This window comes from Rhyacophila brunnea, unplaced genomic scaffold (assembly GCF_057557595.1).
Source record: "Rhyacophila brunnea isolate RB1 unplaced genomic scaffold, BYU_Rbru_1.0 scaffold_22, whole genome shotgun sequence".
Lineage (NCBI taxonomy): Eukaryota > Metazoa > Arthropoda > Insecta > Trichoptera > Rhyacophilidae > Rhyacophila > Rhyacophila brunnea.
Genome location: NW_028232882.1, coordinates 24,092,825 through 24,113,902, shown reverse-complemented (window position 1 = coordinate 24,113,902; position 21,078 = coordinate 24,092,825). Strand labels below are relative to the sequence as shown.

At 36.2% G+C, this 21,078-nt stretch overlaps 1 protein-coding gene across 1 annotated transcript in view; it reads left to right on the top strand.

The window, feature by feature from the left end:
* Positions 1-21,078, top strand: part of LOC147070253 (dynein axonemal heavy chain 3-like) — a 45,317-nt gene that overhangs the window by 2,827 nt on the left and 21,412 nt on the right. Inside the window, exons 5-17 of the mRNA XM_085949927.1 lie at positions 888-1,073; positions 2,658-2,884; positions 5,530-5,704; positions 6,320-6,467; positions 8,461-8,549; positions 9,342-9,581; positions 10,164-10,321; positions 11,979-12,122; positions 12,630-12,749; positions 13,739-13,904; positions 15,137-15,389; positions 16,874-17,000; positions 20,408-20,615. Of these exons, the coding sequence (XP_085806053.1) occupies positions 888-1,073; positions 2,658-2,884; positions 5,530-5,704; positions 6,320-6,467; positions 8,461-8,549; positions 9,342-9,581; positions 10,164-10,321; positions 11,979-12,122; positions 12,630-12,749; positions 13,739-13,904; positions 15,137-15,389; positions 16,874-17,000; positions 20,408-20,615 (2,241 nt within the window). The remainder of the gene's footprint in view (positions 1-887; positions 1,074-2,657; positions 2,885-5,529; positions 5,705-6,319; positions 6,468-8,460; positions 8,550-9,341; positions 9,582-10,163; positions 10,322-11,978; positions 12,123-12,629; positions 12,750-13,738; positions 13,905-15,136; positions 15,390-16,873; positions 17,001-20,407; positions 20,616-21,078) is intronic.

Below are 21,078 nucleotides of genomic sequence, written 5' to 3'. Positions count from 1 at the left end.
AGAAAATACGCATGGCTATGTCATTATTTTTTAATATTATATTTATATATGTAAGTAGGTACTAAAACTTTTTCATAAAATAACATTTTGACGAAAAGCCATCTTGGCGATTATTTATTTAACTAAGTCAAGCCTAACTAGTGACTGCATCGCGCTCATAGTAAATAATACATGAGAGTAAAATTTGATGATTTATGGTAATGAGTCATGGCAGCTTATGAAGGTTCAGAGCAACTGAATGCTGAGTTTCGAAAACAGGTACTAGCGATGGATATTGGCTGTGCATTGTGGTGTAACTTAGCCAGAAACGGGGTAATACGAAAGCGGAATATGCAGCTTCTTGTCTCATCTATGCTGAAGATGGGACATTGGTCGCAAATAAACTATATAACAGCTCTACGTCTCTACTCTCTCTACTCTACTCAGCCTGTCAATTACCTACGTGGTCGCAGCCATGATTTATTCTGGATCGGAACCGTTCCCTCGTGTCAAGCCTATCAGGCACCATTAGCGAGGGGTGCAAGACTAGTCAATGCGCTCCCCAAAGATGTAGACATTTTCGGTGACGTGCTATGTATTTTGTATTTGAAATTTTATTTTTCTGTATTAAATTGAACTTATGCTTTTTTTTATTAATTATTATTATATATTCACTTCTTCTCTCTTGTGAGGGTAATATTTGTTATAATGTAAATCTCATGTTGTGAATGTCTTGAATTTAGATTTGTTATGTCCACAATGCTTTGTTTTCTTAAATAAATAAATATCATATAAATGCCTTAAGAAAGTTTTAACAAGTCTTACCATTTCTTGAAATTAACTTTTAATAACTTTTAAAGAAATTTCGATGAGTAAGCAAAATGTAATATTGATAATATTGTTTTCAGCAATTCATAGGGGCCATGTTGCCCCCTGGGGGTGGGTCGAATGCAATTACCAGCCGCCTCACTCGCCACATGCACATCATCTCGGTGGACTCCTTCGAAGATGCCACGTTGTATAAGATCTTTACATCCATTATCGACTGGCATTTCGAGAAAGGATTCCCTGACAACCTAACACGGCTAAATAAGGTATGTTGACCTAATAAGTTCTGTGAGAGGGTCAAGGAATACAAAGACAAGTGAGGCGTCTAATTACAAAAAGCGACAAGTCCGCAATTCAATATTTTTGGGAAACAACGTTTTTATGTTTCAAGCTTCAATTATTTGTTTTAACGTGAAATTATTTTTTCCGTTGTATTCTATGTCAAAATTAGATCCAAATGGCAATTTGTTTCAGCCGATAAACTCTTAAATGTAATAAATATAGGCAAAATAAAATTGGACATAGCGCTATTTGTAACTCATTTTTTAATTTACTCCGCATAAGGCACATATTTCCGTGGCACTGTCATGAGTTTGCCAGACGCTGCAGCATGGGAGACGCCCTTTTCAATATTGGATTCTCTTATTGGTTGACTTAAACACGCGCGAAATTAACCAAGCTTTAAATAATATGAAACACGGACTTGGCGCTTTTTGTAATAAATCAATACATAAAATATTTTTTTTCGTAGGGTTATGTCGCATTTTGGAAATTATAGATGAATACATATTGTGTAAAATTATACAAAGAATACGTGCGTATTTTTTTCTCGTTTTTGACCAAATGTACTTTTCGCTTTTTGAAATTAGACGCCTCAAGTCTAAAATATGAAATCGAGACGAATGTCAACAGTTTTTTTGCACCACAAGTGCGGTGTTAACATTGTCCAGTGTTGAGTTTCTGCAGAGTAGATAAAAACTAACTACTGTGTTGGTTGTGGGAGATCATGGTTTCCCGAAGCACTGGAGGGACCTAAGGGGAGGCATTGCTGGCACCAGAAGTAGTAGAGGAGCAAGTGGGCAATAAAGAAATATTAAAAAAATATTGGTTACACTTATCTCCTTGACTATACCAGTGGCAAGGGTGGATGTAGGCTGTGAAGATCCGACATAAATAGTGCACACTAAACTTTGTCAGTCATACATACATAATTGTTTTATTGAACTAACAATACAAATTGCAGATGGTGTTGGTTAGTTTTTAGAATTCAATTAAAACTTGCCAACTAATCTAGCTTGCCCAATTAGCAAGTGCAAGTACGTTCTAATAAAAATTTGGAGTGATCCTCACATCGGTTACTAATAATTAAGGTAATATAATACTTTGATTTAAACTAACTGGAGCAATCGAGTGAAGGAGCTGACTGGGTGCAGCGTTCACTCTGCCCTGAGAGAAGCACAGGATCAAGGTGGGTGGAAAGTCTTGGTCGCTCAAAAGACGCCCAAGGAGAGAGAGAATGCAAGAACCGATTGCCAATAATTAACACAATTAGAAAGCACTTAGATAGGACATGTATGCCTTAGTGGTCAGAGCACATGGGCATGAATCAGGGGGACGATGGTTCTAACGTGCTGGGTGTCGTATTTTTTTTTTTAAAGATATTTTCTAGTGATTGTACATTTCTCAGAAGTGTTTTCAAATTATGTATTGTAGTATTTGATTATTGTATTTTTGGTTGGGGGTTCACGTGTTCATGTGCTCCAATGGACTAACTGCCACTGGCTATAACTTAAAGTTAGACAGATTGTCAATCAATGTACCAGCAGTAGTAAAACTATGATGTTTTACAGGCAATTGTTGCAGCCACGATGGAAGTTTACAAGGCAACAATAAAACTGTTTCTGCCGACCCCTGCTAAATCCCACTACCTGTTCAATTTGAGAGACTTTGCAAGAGTTATAAGGGGAATTTTGCTGGTGCCTTCCACCCATTTGAAGGATATCGATAAACTTGTCTTGCTTTGGGTCCACGAAACGTACAGAGTATTTTACGATAGACTAGTCAACGACGAGGACAGGTAAATTATTTTTTAATCAATTTGTAACACCGTTTTAAAATTGTATCATTGTGTTAAATTTTTATAAAACAATGATTGAATGAATGAAATTTTCATAACGGTTTGGTTGGGCCGATTATGATCCCAATCCAATTCTTAATCCTGAACAAATATCTCATACCTACTATCCTCATTTATTGTTGTCATCCAGGTGCTTAACTATTTAATGAGTCATCAGTCACTCATGATTGATACAAAGGCAGTTATTCGTAGACCACGACCGTGTCAACTGTCGTCCAAGCAATAATTCAATTCGAGTCTCCTTACGAACTCAGTCAATTAGACCACCTATCAAGCTGTGTTACCAGCACAGGGTGTCTCATACATAACACATATGTTCGACCTACGACGCGCTAAATCTGATATGGTTTAAGTGAACATTGCGTCTCATCATTCATACAAACTTGTCATCATCATTCATACTCATAAATGTAATAGTGAGAGTGAGACTCAGAACAATCCACCTACTAGGACGAGAGTGCATAAAACTGGGACCTGCTCCAGACAGACAGCCAAACAATATCATGGTTAGTGCCTGGATTGACTCCCGTTTAAACCGCCCTCCCCCAGCCTCCACATCCACAATCATCCCAAATTACAGTCCACTAAAAGTGCTGCCACGGTTAATCAGTAGTCGGACACCGGTAATATAATAGTCAACTTTCTATTGAAATGATTCTGTTCTTTCTTGTTCATCGTCACACCCATGGCTCATTCTGGAATAGGTACTCCGGAATTCTTGATTAGCTTTTTCCAACTTTCCATATCCTCTAAAAGCCTTGTGGTGAATACTATTGGTTATTCAGTGAATTCCTTTACTTGGTCACTAAGTGACCAAGTAATGAACAGTAACAACTCAAAAAATGTAGTTTTGAGATACGAGGGTGGGTCAATAAGTCCTTAGAAAAGCCGACAGGTGGCGCGACTAGTACTGTAAGCGGTTTGTTTTCATGCAGCGGCACTACCGATTCAGTATGCTGCGAAGTTTCAATCAGATTGGTCGGGTTGTTGTGTGTTTCTCGTACATTTAAAAAAAAAATTTGCTTGTGGAAAATGGAAAAATGGAAAATGGAGAAAATTGAGTTTAGAGCTGTTATTAAACATTTTAATATAAAAGGGTTAACAGCAAAGGAAATAAAAAATGAGTTGGATTTAGTTCACGGCATATCTGCTCCTTCACTTGCAACTATTTATAACTGGTTAAATGAATTTAAACGTGGTCGTACATCAACAAAGGATGAACCACGCTCAGGACGTCCTGTAGAGGTGACTACACCAGAAATGATCAATAAAATCCACGATATGGTGTTAAGTGACCGAAGATTAAAGTTGAGTGAGATAATTGAGGTTACAGGGATCTCAAAAGGTAGCGTCATTTCTATTTTACATGACAAATTGGGCATGAAAAATATTTCTGCAAGATGGGTGCCGCGTTTGCTCACAGTCGACAATAAACGCAATAGGTTGGTGGCCTCTAAAGCCCTGTTGTCGCTCATGCAACGCAATCCGGATGAATTTTTTCGTCGCTTTGTGACTGTAGATGAAACATGGATACACCACTATACTCCCGAGACGAAAGAACAGTCAAAGCAGTGGATTGCGAAGGCAAACCATGTCCAAAGAAGGCGAAAACCGTAAAATCAGCTGGTAAGGTTATGGCTACTGTATTTTGGGATGCACGTGAAATTATTTTCGTTGACTATTTGGAAAAAGGAAAAACAATAACAGGGGATTATTATGCATCTTTATTGGACCAGCTAAAAAACAAAATTGATGAAAAACGGCCTCATTTAAACAGGAAAAAAATCCTCTTTCATCAGGACAATGCCCGTGTTCACACATGTTTACGATCAATGGCTAAAATTGAAGAATTGAAGTTCGAATTGGTCGACCACCCACCGTATTCGCCAGATTTAGCCCCCAGTGACTTTTTCCTTTTCCCAAACTTAAAAAAATAGCTAAGTGGACAACGTTTTTTTTCAAATGAAGAAGTCATCGATCGGACAAATGCTTATTTTGAGGACCTTCCGAAAACTTATTTTTCTGACGGTTTAAAAAAAATTGAGAAACGTCTTACCAAGTGTATTGAGCTCCAAGAAGATTATGTTGAGAAATAAAAAAAAAAATACAAAAATAAAAACTGTTTTAATGCTTTTTTCTAAGGAATTATTGACCCACCCTCGTAATTATGTTTTAATATTTGAATATTTTACAATACACATAGATTTGACAAGTTTTAAAAGGAAACATGTCAGAATGTATCTATTTAAAATTGAAACGTATGGGCAATCGCCAGTTTTAAATGGAAACAGTTCGAAATGGTTCTGTACAAAACTGGTTTTGTTTGAAAGTTTGTAAAGTTTCATATGGGTTTTTCGCTCTCAAGGTATCTAAATTATTTTTTTCGAATTGTTTTTGTACAAAACTGTCAAGAGCTCATTTTTACAAATTTTGATACCAATATCGCGAAATGTCGAATTTTTGACTTGTTACCGTTCAATACTGGGCCATCGATTTTATCATCACCTTTCTGCCTGGCTTGTCATCCAAAACAATTCTTTTCTATTCTGTTAATGAATGATTTCATTAGTTTTGTCATCTTGTAGGCAAAGGCTCTTCAACATCGTGAAGCCAGCGGCTTACAATAATTTCCGCGTCAACTTGGATAAAGTCGCATCCGAATACGTCGGTGAAGGTGAAAAATTAAACACTAATCATTTGAAGAATCTCTTCTTTGGAAACTATATGGAACCTGACGCAGATCCCAAAATATACGATCAGGTAAAGAACAATATTATTTAGTGTGGAACATTGCATCAAGTGAATAATAAAAGATAGTGCTGGTGTCTTTTTTATACGTGTTTCAGGCCATCTTCAGCATGTCACCGCTTGTATAGTGCATACGCAAAATAACTTTGTAACCAATTTTAAGACTGGGAACACTGAATATGTGAATGTGAAACTAATCTCTCATTTATTGGAATTTTTCATTCCTAAACACTTGCCTATAAATCGAAATTCAGGATATCAAAATGTACATATGTAATATGATTCGGTGTTGCCTAATTTACATCTTAAAAAACGTTGCAAATCGAATATTTAGATTCATTTTTTAATTCCATTTATGCAATAAGAAACAAGAAATATTCATACACAGCAATAAAAGAAAAAAAAAATGCAACAGGTAACTGAAAATGAATGAGAAAAAATGATTCATTTTCTTACAAACAAATATACAGAAACTCCAGAAATTCTCCAAAAAACTCCATATAGTTCATTCTATTCGTTTTTATGCCTACGTTAACCTCTAAATTGGTGAATCGTGGGTTGAAATCCTGCGCCTGGATAATTTTTCAATCAATGTGCAGATATTGTAATCGGTTGACTTTCTTGTAGGTGAATGATCTTGATCTGATGGTGGAGAAGATGGATTATTATTTAGAAGAATACAATCTGCTGTCACCGATACCGATGCAGATGGTCATGTTCAGATATGCGCTTGAACATATATCCAGAGCCTGCCGAGTTCTCTTGCAAGATAACGGTTTGTGAAGATTATAAATTATTTTAATAATGTTTATCCAACTGTATTAAAAATACATTTTTTTTAATAAACTAGTGAAAATTCGAATTACATACAACATAATTCGAATTAGGAATTATGGAATAAGTGATGTTTTGAGAAGATGTTAGTATAATTTCCACAATATATTTATTATTATCATCTTTTGCTACACACCCCAGGGAAGGACCCAGGCTCTTCAAATAGTAGATTTTAATCTCGACGTAACCATAGACAATGCCGAATTTACTCGTGAATATTATCATAATTATTTGTTGTGGCTTTCACAGTTCATTTTGTATTGAACCAAAAGAATGTGAAGACAAGTAGAAAGAGGTAATTTGTAATCGTCATACACTGATTGCCTATGAAACGATTACAGAAAGCATTATTTCCATGTCGTCTTTTCATACTTAAATTACTTAAAAACCCTGTTTTTCTGATATTGCATAATTTTGTTTGTAACACACATCATTATTGAGAAGATAAAATGTAAATATATTCAAACTTCATTCAGACATGTAGCATTTGGCAAGTATTTTAGTTTATGTCTTGAGGGGTCGATGTAGGAGAGGGATGATGAGGTAGATAAAGGCAGCAGCGGTGTAGATGATTGTGGGTGTTTATTGTCTTGATGCGGAGTACAGAGAGTTACAATGGTCGGTGTTAAGATTAACAGTGTAGAGCAATGGTTTCCAAACTTTATGTTACTACGCCTCACTTTAAAAAAAATCTAATCTTGGCGCCCCCCCCCCTTTATTTCATTAAATAATACACACCTTTTTAAATACCATAATATATCAGAAATTATCATTTAAGTATATCAATCATCATATAGGTATCACATCAAATTGCTACGCATAACCACATATTTAAAATATTTAATAGCCTTGAAACAAAGCAGCACCTGCGCCAGCGACTTTTTTTACTATTAATAAAATAATGTGAAAAGTGCATTAGCAAACTAACCAAGAACTCAGTAAATAGATTTTTGTTTGCTTCAATGTATCTGGCGCACAAATCATTTAAAAGTGGAAACATGGCAAACTTATTTTTTTTGTAATTTTAATTTCCAAAGCTCCAATATTTTATGAATGCCTTCACTTCGTCTTTTTAAATCAGTGAATGCATTAGTGGTCCGTGCATTGTTTAACAACAAAATTATCGTACCTAAACAAATTTGTCTCAAATTTCAACATTATGATTTGACCCTTTTATTTCATTTTTTCACGAGATAGCCAGCGCGCTTCACAATATACTATAAAAGTGAGGTATTATAAAATTAGTCTCCATATTTTCAGACAGGTTTGCAAACAATCTTTTATAGGACTGTTTTATGTAGTTTATATCTAGCGGCCGTTTTATAAAATAAGCATTTGCAAACTGCAAACCTGTGGTTATATTAATTGTGTGAAACATTTCGCGCCTCCCTTCGCAACACTCCGCGCCTCCCGGCTTGGAAATCGCTGGTGTAGAGTAATCGCGGAGACCGAGCCACGGTCCGGTAGTGACAACTACCGATTTACTGTGAGCAGGTGACTGTGTCGAGTGCAGTAGTGAGTCGAGTGATGGACTTAAGATGAGTGGTGGCGAGTTATGGATTGTCCTCGCTATTTATACAAATGAAATCATTACATTACAAGAGTCATTGTCGTAATTAAATAAATCATAATAGACTCTGTTGATCTAGGTTATGATTAAGGAAATGCTGACAATCGCTTTCGCTGCTCTGATTTGTTTTGACAACAAAACATGAATATTGAAGTGTGTCACCCTTGTAATGCTGAGTTGATATGATTGCTACATGTCTGAGTGCAGACTGTCGAGAGGATAATTGTGAGATTGACATCTTTATAGAAGGAGATTTTCTTCCTCATCTTTGGTTGGACCACTATGGGCCATCAATTAATGCTTTATTCAATTAACAACAACATTAATTTTCTGTAATAATGGTTTTGTTTACATTTATTTTTAGGTCATTTATTGCTGGTAGGAGTGGGCGGAAGTGGGCGAGGCAGTGCTGTGAAGTTAGCTGCAAGTATTTTGGAGATGAACTGTTTTCAGGTAGATCGCAGTTCAAGTAATCCTATACACCCAAGTTAAATAATACAATTTATCTTAATAAAATACAGTAAGATAATGAAATAAAAATGCCTTTTTTCATAGAGTTTTTTTATGAAATTTTTTTTTTTTTTTTGACCATGTCCGATCCTAATAGGATCATATGGGCCTCCACAGAGTAGAGGTTTGTATTAACAGATTTTGTTTTTTACGAGAAATGGGTGTCAGCCACTTGCTCAACCTATTAGGTCCATACCCTGACTCACACACAAACTGAAAAACAATATGTGTACTTGCCAGACCCAGGATTCGAACCTGAGACCCACAGCGTGATAGTCCAACGCTTATGCCGCGCGGCCACCGTGGGATCAGGGATAAACTTCTAATATGCATTTGCCAATGGATGAATTGAGCATATCATTAAACATTTGATATATAAGTAAAAAATGGTTTAGGAGTTTTCACATCACCACAAACATATTTTTGTGAATAGAATTCAAACATGTAACTTTTTGTATGAAAATTTTATTCCTAACATTAATTACAATCCATAGACTAAAAACATTAATAAAAATAAAAAATATTATTTATCTTTCATGAAATAGTAATAATGGATCATTTCAGAACATGTTCTCATTTACAGAATGTTGAAAACAGTTATGTAGAATTTACAATCGCATATTTAACTTTGAAGTCCACTAAACTCGGTCACAGATACAGTTGTATTTGTACAATTCTCATTACCTCAATTGTCTAATAAAAAGATTACAAATTCTCCCATTGGTTGTATTGCAGATACAAATATCGAAGTTGTATGGACCACCGGAATGGAGGGAAGACATCAAGCGTCTCCTGATGAAAGCGGGGCTCTCCGGGAAGCCCATCGTGTTCCTCATCGCCGATAATCAGATCCAGTATGAGGGCATGGTGGAAGACATCAACATGATAATGAACACGGGGGATATACCTAACCTTTATCCGTCTGAAGATAAAGCGGAAATTATTGACAAGATGCTGAACAGTGCCAGGGATTCTGTAAATAAATTTAATAACTTTTCTTTCATGTGACATTCTATCGAATGAATGTCTCTATTATTTGACAGGGCTTGTGTACGGATTTGTTTAAAATGGGTATCTAATAAAAATACATTATATTCTCTGATTAGTGACGCATGCGAAGACAGACTGTGCGATTTGGAGTACGCAGATGACAGTCATATTTGATTAGATCAAACGGAGTTGAATAAGTCACGAATAGATGCTTCATGTCAATGGGACATGTGTTCTGGATGCCGCCGGATAGTGCAACACTCCGTAGCCTTGTAGCACCGCCTTAAGGATTCTGTCAACCCTCCCTCATCCTGCAGTGGTGCTACAAAAGCGATCTACACGCTGCAGGCCTCATATGACGGGAGGCGCGAGACATGGCATGGCCTCGTGCTTGCCCTATTCCCCAATTCTGGGTGAAGTAAGTAATTCAGTTATCACCAGTAAGTGATGTGCGCAGATTTATAAGCTGATAAGGTAGGCACTATGAATACTTCAAAATCAGTGGTATTAGAAAACTATCGAACCTGACACTAATGTGGTGTGTTTATAAGCTTGTATTAATTGCAGGGTCAATCTGAAACTACGCCATTTGCGCTGTTCGGATTGTACGTTGAGAGAGTGAAGGCGAACCTGCACATCGCTTTTGCCATGTCTCCCATCGGAGACACCTTCAGGAACAGACTCCGGATGTTTCCCTCCCTCATCAACTGCTGCACCATCGACTGGTAAACTATCAATATGTACATATCGCACCGTGAGTGCTTGGTTTTCTGCAGTATCTGCAAAAGACATATTTTGGATATATTAGGGTTTGAAGTCTTCGTTTTGTTAGGAGAAATAGAGTTTCTAAAAAATCCATAATATTTGGTTTATATATATATTATATTGCATGTTCTTTCAGTTACTTAACTTTTACATTATCAAGTTCACGACTTTTGCAGTTGTTTTGCATTTAATCTCGAAACTGAAAAATTTGCAGATGCCTTGGTTTTACACTCAAGGTGCGATATATGCAATACTGCTAAAACATACCGGAATACTAGATAATTTCAGATTCGTCATATCGCTGTAGCAATTCTTAAAATTATAACACACACACACATAGAATTGGCAAAGAATTGTATATAAATTGGCCATCTATAATGAGATCTTTGATGTGGTTCGATGTAATGAGTCAGTTTTATATTAACTATTCTGCCCTAATAAATGAATACACTGAACTTCCTTTTTACATGGTTTTTTTTTACACGATTTCGAAATAACACGGTGCAAAACTATCAAATCTGAATGCATGTTGGAGACCAATTTGGCCAGAATGTGTTAAAACATAGTGAATAATTGTTCTTACCTTTAATTTTTTTAAGTGTTTTAGTGTATACTTTTTTTACACGTTTTTTTTAACACAGTATCGCGTGGAATGTATCTACCGTGTAAATGGGGAGTTCAGTGTATGTAGCTTTAACCCGCATTTCCACCAAAATGAACTTGAGGTTGTGACATTGTTTGTTTTCTATAATGGTTGGGCCGATTATGATCCCAATTCAATCCTTACACTCGCACAAATATCTCATACCTACTATCCTCATTTATTGTTGTCATCCAGGTGCTTAACTATTTAACGAGTCATCAGTCTACTGTGATTATACACAGACAGTTATTAGTAGTCCGTGACCATATCAACTTGTTACCGTGTGACCGTCGTCCAAGCAATAATTCAATTCAAGTCTCACGAGCTCAGTCAATTAGACCACCGATCAAGCCGTGTTACCCGCACAGGGTGTGTCATACAAACTTGACATCATCATTCATATTTATAAGTGTATACCTTGCGAGTGATAACCAGAACCATTTGCCTACTAGTGCGTGAGTGCATGACCCAGGACCTGCTCCAGCTATAAAGCCGAACAAGGTTTCAGCCCAATAGTTTTTCTTCTCCTTGGTGCCGTCTTCTATGGATAGTTGGCTAGAAAATTCCAGTACACATAGCTATCTTCCACACATCATTTCTAAACATTAGATATGTGTAGGTCAAGTCAATTTGTTAGGAGATTCATTGAATAAAAACGGTCATGTTGTTAAATTGGCTATATGAGTCTGGGGCTGCACTTGTGTCCTCTCATAATGGTCCCGAAGTATTGTAGTTTTCTGGTTTTGAAACTATGCAAAAATTCCCAGTCCTTTCCCATTTGATTAAGAACTTTTATTACATTTACCACCCGGTCAGTCACGGGAATTTTGAGGATGCGTCTATATGCCGTACGCGTAATGATAATCTGGGCCCGTTTCGTCTGTTTTATGAAAAATAAATATGGAATAAGTACATATTATGTTTTATTTTACATAATACAATGTCTTTCATGAAATTAATGAAAATCTCTTTAGGTATACAGCGTGGCCTGAGGAAGCTTTGGAGAAGGTGGCCAACATGTTCTTGAAGCAGATGTCTAACGTATCAGATGACACTCGGGAGGCTTGCGTCAAAATCTGCAAACTCTTTCATACCAGTGTCACGGAATCTAGTGCCAGGTGAGATTAACCGATTTTCACGACCTGTCAAATAGTACCATAAATGACAACATCACGTCTCTCTTACTCTTGAAGAATAAGGTTAGAGAGACAGTCAGCACTTTTAAGTGTAAACAGTTATTATCGCGATAGTTTCAAATTCACACTATTGGTGTAAGTAAGTAAATCCATGCACATGTACAGACGTTATTATAACCCGTTTGCATATGCGTAGATTTACTGCTAGCTGTACATATTGTCGCGTTCATAACAATAAAATGAAAATGTAAACACTTATTGCAGTGCAAATTGTAGCACTGCATCCATGGATCACACAAGTTTAACGGCTTCTGAAGTGCACAAAACATGCACGCAACAATAATAAACACGTCTTTTTGATACTTGACAATGTTTTATGTATAGTTATGAATAGACTGAAATGTAAATCGGATCTGAATGATACAACTTTACTGTACTTAACATATTTTTGGCAAAATATCGATATATAACAAAATGTTTATATTTTAGATTCTATGAGGATCAAAAGCGTAAAATATATGTAACACCAACGTCATACTTGGAACTTATCAAAGCGTTCCAAGCATTGTATAAACTCAAAGTGGAGCAGATAAACCTGGCAAGAAACAGGTAAATTTATAAGTATATATTTGGCCAAACTTCAAACAAAACGTATGTGTAATTCACAAGATTTGAGAACATAATATTCTTTCTAATGGATTCAAACTCTGTACTATTCCATGTAAGTCGTTTTTTGCGACCCGGGTTTCGCCTTTCGGCATCTTCAGGCGTCGTGTACACTCACCAAAGGCAAACACACACTGACAACGAACACCCTTAACTCTACCTTATATAGTAAATCAATACAATAAAGTAGGTAAAAACTCCATTACCTACCTATTTAGTCAGAGGTTACAACAAAAAATACAATAAACAAAATATGAATAGCTGAAGTGTCAGTAAAAAACCTAATTAGTAAAAACCCTATCTTATTAATAACAATACACTGGACAGCATATTATTATAATAAATCGTCAAACCTAATAATAGGTCAAAATTCTTTATAACAATAAAAATACTACACTCAAGAGGTGTAAATCGTCAATTCTAAGAAAAATAATTAATCGAGTCAACTAATGAGATATTAGTCTTAAATAATACTCTTACAAGGTACCTACTTTTATATAACTCACCTCACAAGGTACCTACAAAAAAAATCATTTGAGAAAATACGACACTCGGCGAGCCTTGAACCCGCATCCATTGGATTCGCGCCAATGTAGGATGCACATTGGTGCTAATTAGGATGAAGTTAACTAATACTTTTTACATTTCTGAAGAGATTCACAAATTGCACTAATTTTGGCAGTCGGCTTTTGTATTTGTAAATCAAAGTATCAATTACTTTGATAACTACCGTTGTTAGGATCTTTCCAAAATTTGAGTAGGTGCCTACACAAAAAAAGTCATTTACTGTGGAGGTATTGAACATGTCAATATAATTACTATTCGAATAAGAATGAATCCTTGGTGTTGAAGAATGACTATAGAAGTTGGCCAACTTATGGTCGACAAACAAAATACTTTGTAAAATAAGTAAAGGATGTGTTGACTTTCAGGTACATATCAGGTCTGGAGCAGCTTGATTTTGCAGCTGGGCAAGTGGCCGTGATGCAGGAGAAGCTGACGGCGCTCCACCCACAATTGGTGGACACCTCCGATAAGACAGAGAAGCTCATGATCAAGATTGAACAGGACACCGTTGTTGTTGAGGCACAGAAAGAGGTAATTGTCATCAATGAATGAATGTCACACCCGAGCATAGGGTGGGCGTTTAATATAACACAATGATTTATGACAAAGAAGTTTGGGGGGGGCAATCATTTTTTATAAAAAATATGATGTCACAAGACCAACAAAATAGAAACCAATTAGGTTCTAAATATAAAATCTGCGTGTGAAAGAATTTTAATTATTACTTCTCAAGAGAGCCAAAAGATTGAGTTATGAACAATTTTGTATGTTAACAACTGTTTCTGTGTCAAATTTACTAATTCAAAGGCTTGTTTGTTTGACTTGTTCTTTCTCTCATGTATGCATATACATATTATGAAGTATGGCTAATTTGATATATTCAAATCATTTAAAAAATACACTCCCTTTACTTTCGCACATAGAAATTTTCCGTGAATATATTGTACTGATATTGGACATTTGAGTTGTATAAAAGCAAAAGAGCCACTGTCCAGAAAAATTCTAAAATTCTAATACTAAATTTACAATTAATATTCTCCATATTCTTGTGTATGTGTACAACGTAACAGGTGAAATTCAATATCCCCAGAAAACCGTGAAAAATGAATTTATAAATTCGGTTTACATGCAGTCACCACTGTCTACACGTAGTGACGCTATTGTTTAAACCAGCCAATTAGGAGACAGCATAAGAAATTAGCAAAATGGCCACCCTATATTACTTGCAAATGTTGAAATGCAAACTCACCACTGTCCATCACCATATCATTAAATTTAGTGACTTGTATTATATTATTAAGTTTAAAAATAATTGTTTCTGTATCTAATATCTATAACAGTTCACTTAAAACTCACATGTTCGTATAAAGTATTAGAATTACCCCAGCATCAGTTTTATTTGATTTATCACGAAATGACTTTGAAGGACAGTGGCGTTATTTGCTTTTATACAATTCATTTAATGTGAATTTGGCTTACGCGTAAAGAAAAGCCGGCACAGCTGATTCGAAAATACGCTGTGACAATTACGAAAATAGATAACAAAATCAAAATTTCACTAGTCGCGTGTGCTCGCCTTACACACTCATTTTAGTCACATGTCGCTCCAATGCCACAGTTTGCTGACTCCTGGTCTAGACGGCTGACTATACTAGTCATTACTGCGGCATCACTTTTATTGTATTTATACTGAAATATGTGACTTTGAGTTATATAGCAAACTAGTTAATATGTTAATTTATAGTTATTATGATCGTAAACAGATAGTCGGGGCTGACGAGGCTCTGGCCAACGAGGCGGCAGCCGCAGCGCAGGCAATCAAGGACGACTGCGAGAGCGATCTGGCAGAGGCTGTGCCCGCCCTGAATGCGGCAGTCAACGCCCTCGACACCCTTAGGCCCGCCGACATCACCCTCGTCAAGTCCATGAAGAATCCTCCATCCGGAGTGAAACTCGTCATGGAGGCCGTCTGCGTCATGAAGGGGGTTAAGAGCGATCGAAAACCCAATGCCCTGGGTAAATACTTTTATTATAAACTAGCGAGTAACCGGCATGCGTTTCAATGCATACGAATAGAAGAAGATAGATTAGAAGAAGAAGAAGAAGAAGATGGTTGTATTAATTCAGAAACCTCCGTTGATGTGCACACAACAACTCGCCAATGTTTCATCGCAATCGGATGAATAGTATAGAAACCATACGAATAAAAGAAGATAGAATGAAGAAGAAGATGGTTTTTCTAATTCAGAAACCTCCGCGGGTGTGCGCACAACAACTGACGAAAGTTTCATTGCAATTGGATGAATGGTATAGAAACACATACGGGACAGACAAACAAACATTCATTTTTATATACATAGATTTAGACTTTACTAACTTTACTACCAACCACAGCTGGAAAAATGTAACAGGAACTTCCTTTTCGGAGAACGATATTGTTAGGTAGATGCTTGGAAGTAGTGCTGGATTTGCAGGGTTGATATTTTATTCGTGGGGTTACTGCCAAACGTTGGCAAGTCTCAAAATCATGTTACGGAGTAATTGCAATTTGAAGTTTGACACGTCCTATAAAATCAGGCAAAATACTAATTTCTATGTGCTTTTTGTGCATGTTCTATTTATCGGATGACCTTGATTTTTTTTTTAGCATACATATTAATATAATATAAACCAGAGCGTTGGAGCGGACCCTTTTTTGAGTTGCTCCGCTCCAGGAACTAATACTTACTCCGGCTCCGCTCCGGGTGAAAAGTGTTAATAAGTAGGTATGTATAAATGTTAAAAAAATAAAAAAATAAGTAGTTTTAAAATAATCGTCATTTTCATTATTAATATTAAACAAAACCCGACAGCAAATCGTCTCTCATTATTTGCCTCTTCTGTCAAAAAGTGAGGTTATTTATCACTCGGCAGTGTTACCGTATTTCAAATAATTCCAGTGTTGCAAACTGTCAAAATATAGTATTTTCATTAGATTTTAATAATAAAAAAAAACATCCGGAGCAGAGGAGCACTCCAAATTTTCGGTGCTCCGGGTAAAATCACATTCCTCCAGTGCTCCGTGCTCCTGCTCCGAGCTCCGCTCCAACGCTCTGATATAAACACATAATCCATTTAAAATCCTAAATTATCGACTTACCAACTTTTGACAGCAACCCCACATTATATTATGTGAAAATAAAATAATTGAATGAAGGCTATAAATTTGTTGTCCACGCCCACGATGATGGAGTGGTAATGTATCAGCTTCTAATGTCGTGAGTCCTGGTTTTGAGTTCTGGGTCTGGGTCACATGTTTTTCAAGGTGTGTTTGGACCCAAAATGTGGACCTAATATGTTAAGCTAGTGGCCAACATCCATTTCTTGTAAAAATAAAAATCTGTTAATACAACCTTCACTCTGTGGAGGTTCATATGATCCTCTTAGGATCGATCATGGTGATGTAATGTAATAAGTTTGTTACTAGATAAAAACAAATTTCTTTCTCATTTTGATTGTAGGTGTAATGACAGAAGATTTCTGGGGTCCATCGTTAAAACTCTTGGGCGATTTGAAATTTTTCGAAAACTTGAAGTCATATGATAAAGACAACATTAATCCGGCCATTATGAAGAGAATCAGGGAGAGGTACAGTTTTATTAATTTATTCACTAATAACATTCACCAAATCGACTTCAAAATAATGTTTTTACAGATCTGCACAAAATACCCGTGCTCATTTCATTCTTCATTTCTTTATTGAAAATGTAAAATTATATGTATATAGAATAATAATAATGTCTGATTATATAGGACATTTAGGTATACTATATAGTGTCGTGGGTCCCAGGTTCGAATCCTGGGTGTGGCAAGTGCACATATTGTTTTTCAATTTATGTATGAGTCAGAGTATGAACCTAATAGGCTGAGCAAGTGGCTAACATCCATTTCTCGTAATAACAAAAATCTGTTAATACAAACCTCCACCCTGTGGAGGCCCATATGATCTTATAAGAAACGGACATGGTCGGAAATAAGAACATTTTTCAACGTTTTTATTAAGTCGTATTCTTATTTGTCCGGTGGTTGTTTGTCTGGTACAAATCTTGCAATCGATTTTCAACTAACTTCCCGACTAGCTAGACATTTGAAACTTTTAGAATATATCAAAACACGATGCCAATGCATTTTTTTAATACTTTTAGCCATTTTAAGTAGAATTAAATTCATTTTCAGTTAATTCTGTTTTGTATGAAAAGTTATTTCGGAAGAAATCCGTAATCCAATCCACTGTTATTGGTTGCTAGGGTCCTAACAACTAAATCTAATATATAAAAATTAATATTTGTGTGCTTGTTTGTTCGTATTTAATGCGCAGCCATACCGTTCATCCGATTGCGATAAAACTTTGTCAACTTATTGCTTGCACTTGCGCGAAGAGTATAGGCTATACAAATATATAAAAATGAATGTCTGTCTGTCTGTCCCGTATGCGTTCCTATACCATTCATCCGATTGCGATGAAATTTTGGTAAGTGGTTGTATGCACACCCATGAAGGTTTCTGAATTAGAAAAATCATCAGCTTCTTCTTCTTCTTCATTCTATTTTCTTTTATTCGTATGGTTCCTATACCATTCATCATATTATTGCAATGAAATTTTGGTAACTGGTTGTATGCACACCCATAAAGATTTCTGAATTAGAAAAATCATCATTTTCTTCTTCTTCTTCATTCTATCTTCTTTTATTCGTATGGTCCTTATACCATTCATCCGATTGCGATGAAACCTTCGTCAGTTGTTGTGGTAACACCCGCAAAGGTTTTTGAATTAGTACAACCATTTTCTTCTTCTTCTTCTTCTTCTTCTATTCTATATTCTTCTATTCGTATGCGTTCCTATTCCATTCATCCGATTGCAATAAAATTTTCGTCAGTAATTGTGCCAACACCCGCGAAGGTTTCTGAATTTGTACAACCATCTTCTTCTTCTATTCAATCTTCTTCTATTTCTATGCGTTCCTATACCATTCATCCGATTGCAATGAAATTTTGATCAAGTGTTGTGGTCACGCCGCAAAGGTTTCTGAATTAGTACAACCATCTTCTTCTCCTTCTATTCGTATGCGTTCCTATACCATTTATCCGATTGCAATGAAAATTTGATCAAATGTTGTGTTCACGCCTGCAAAGGTTTCTGAATTGATACAACCATTTCCTTCTTCTTTTTTCATCTATTCTATCTTCTTCTATTCGTATGCGTTCTTATACCATTCATCCAATTGCGATGAAATTCTGACCAGTTGTTGTGCGCAAACCCGCGAAGGTTTCTGAATTAGTACAACCATCTTTTTCTTCTTCTATTCGTATGCGTTCCTATACCATTCATCCGATTGCAATGAAACTATGGTGAGTTGTCATGCGCACGCCTGCAAAGGTTTCTGAATTAGTACAACCATCATCTTCTTCGTCTATTCGAATGCGTACCTACACCATTCATCCGATTGCAATGAAACTTTAGTGAGTTGTCGTGCGCATGCCCACAAAGATTTCTGAATTAGAAAATCATCTTCTTCTTCTTTTTCTATTTTCTTTTTCTTCTATTCTATCTTCTTCTATTTGTATGCGTTCTTATACCATTCATCCGATTGCGATGAAATTTTGACCAGTTGTTGTGAGCACGCCCGCAAAGGGTTCTGAATTAGTACAACCATCTTCTTCTCCTTCTATTCGTATGCGTTCCTATACCATTTATCCGATTGCAATGAAAATTTGATCAAGTGTTGTGTTCACGCCCGCAAAGGTTTCTGAATTGATACAACCATTTCCTTCTTCTTTTTTCTTCTATTCTATCTTCTTCTATTCGTATGCGTTCTTATACCATTCATCCAATTGCGATGAAATTTTGACCAGTTGTTGTGCGCAAACCCGCGAAGGTTTCTGAATTAGTACAACCATCTTTTTCTTCTTCTATTCGTATGCGTTCCTATACCATTCATCCGATTGCAATGAAACTATGGTGAGTTGTCGTGCGCACGCCTGCAAAGGTTTTTGAATTAGTACAACCATCATCTTCTTCTTCTATTCGAATGCGTACCTACACCATTCATCCGATTGCAATGAAACTTTAGTGAGTTGTCGTGCGCATGCCCACAAAGATTTCTGAATTAGAAAATCATCTTCTTCTTCTATTCGTATGCGTTCCTATACCATTCATCCGATTGCAATGAAATTTTGATCAAGTGTTGTGCCCTTGCCCGCAAAGGTTTCTGAATTAGTACAATCATCTTTTTCTTCTTCTATTTGTAAGCGTTCTTATGCCATTCATCCGATTGTGATGACATTTTGATCAGTTGTTGTGCGCACGCCCGCGAAGGTTTTTGAATTAGTACAACCATCTTTTTCTTCTTCTATTTGTATGCGTTCTTATACCATTCATCCGATTGCGATGAAATTTTGACCAGTTGTGCGCACGCCCGCAAAGGTTTCTAAAATTAGTATTATATAAAATACAACGTTTATTGTTTGTTTGTTCAATGCAATTTTGATTTTTTTACTACATATTAATAACGTCAATAACGTTTGCATATTTTGGATTCGATTTTAATTTAGTGGTCTTTTGTTTGACATTTACTCCTATTAGAATTATTTTCATATTGCCATATTATATAACACAGATATTTTAATATCAAAAAAACAATTACCTCTTATTATTTTTTTAAATATCTAAGATAAATATACCCACGAAGCGACCCTGTGCGAAGCCGGGTACTTCAGCTAGTTATTAATATATACGTGCGTTACTATGGAATTCAATATGAGTGTCAAAATGACATTTCAGTATTATTTCTATCAAATACAATTTTTTTTGATCGTATAAGCTAGTCAAGTCAAGTTTATATGATTCAACAGAAGGATCGGACATGGTCAAAAAAAAAATGTATCATTCCAAATGTAAACAGCATCTTGATACTTGTTTCAATGTAGTCGAGATGACAGCTCGAGATATATTATAATATAATATTATATAATATATATAATATTATTATTGCTAGGTATATTCCGGACCGGGACTTCAATCCGGAAGTCATCACAAAGGTTTCGACGGCTTGCGAGGGCCTGTGCAAGTGGGTGCGGGCCATGGAGGTGTACGACCGAGTCATCAAGGTGGTGGCGCCGAAGAAGTTTGCCCTAGCCGAGGCTGAAGGAGAACTGCAGGCTCAGATGTCCACTTTGAACCAGAAAAGAGCGCAGCTTCAAGGGGTAAATTATCACTTTTATAAATGTCACCTTGTTAAATGTTTCCATGTGTCGAAAGATCATTGCCAATTAATGAATTGAGAGGTACAATTACAATTAAGATTAAACAATGATAATGACTGCACATGGGTACCTGAACTGAGGTATTGACCATGTTGATTGACAAACTATTAGAAAGAGAATTAATTGCAAAATGCACTAGTGATCACTATTTTTGTTTCACTATGTTCAGTCATCATCATCATTAACCACGGTCAATTCACTGCTGGATGAAGGCATCCTTTAGGTCCTTCCACTCTTCTCAATTACTAATTCTTTACTGCCGTTTATATCCACTGAACTTTTGAGTTTGTATGTCCATCGGGCTTTAGGGCATCCCTGTAGTCGTTTAGTGCTCCTTGGGTAGGTACAACTGTATGACGGTATTTGTCCATTGGTCATCGAGTGATATGTCCATCATATCATG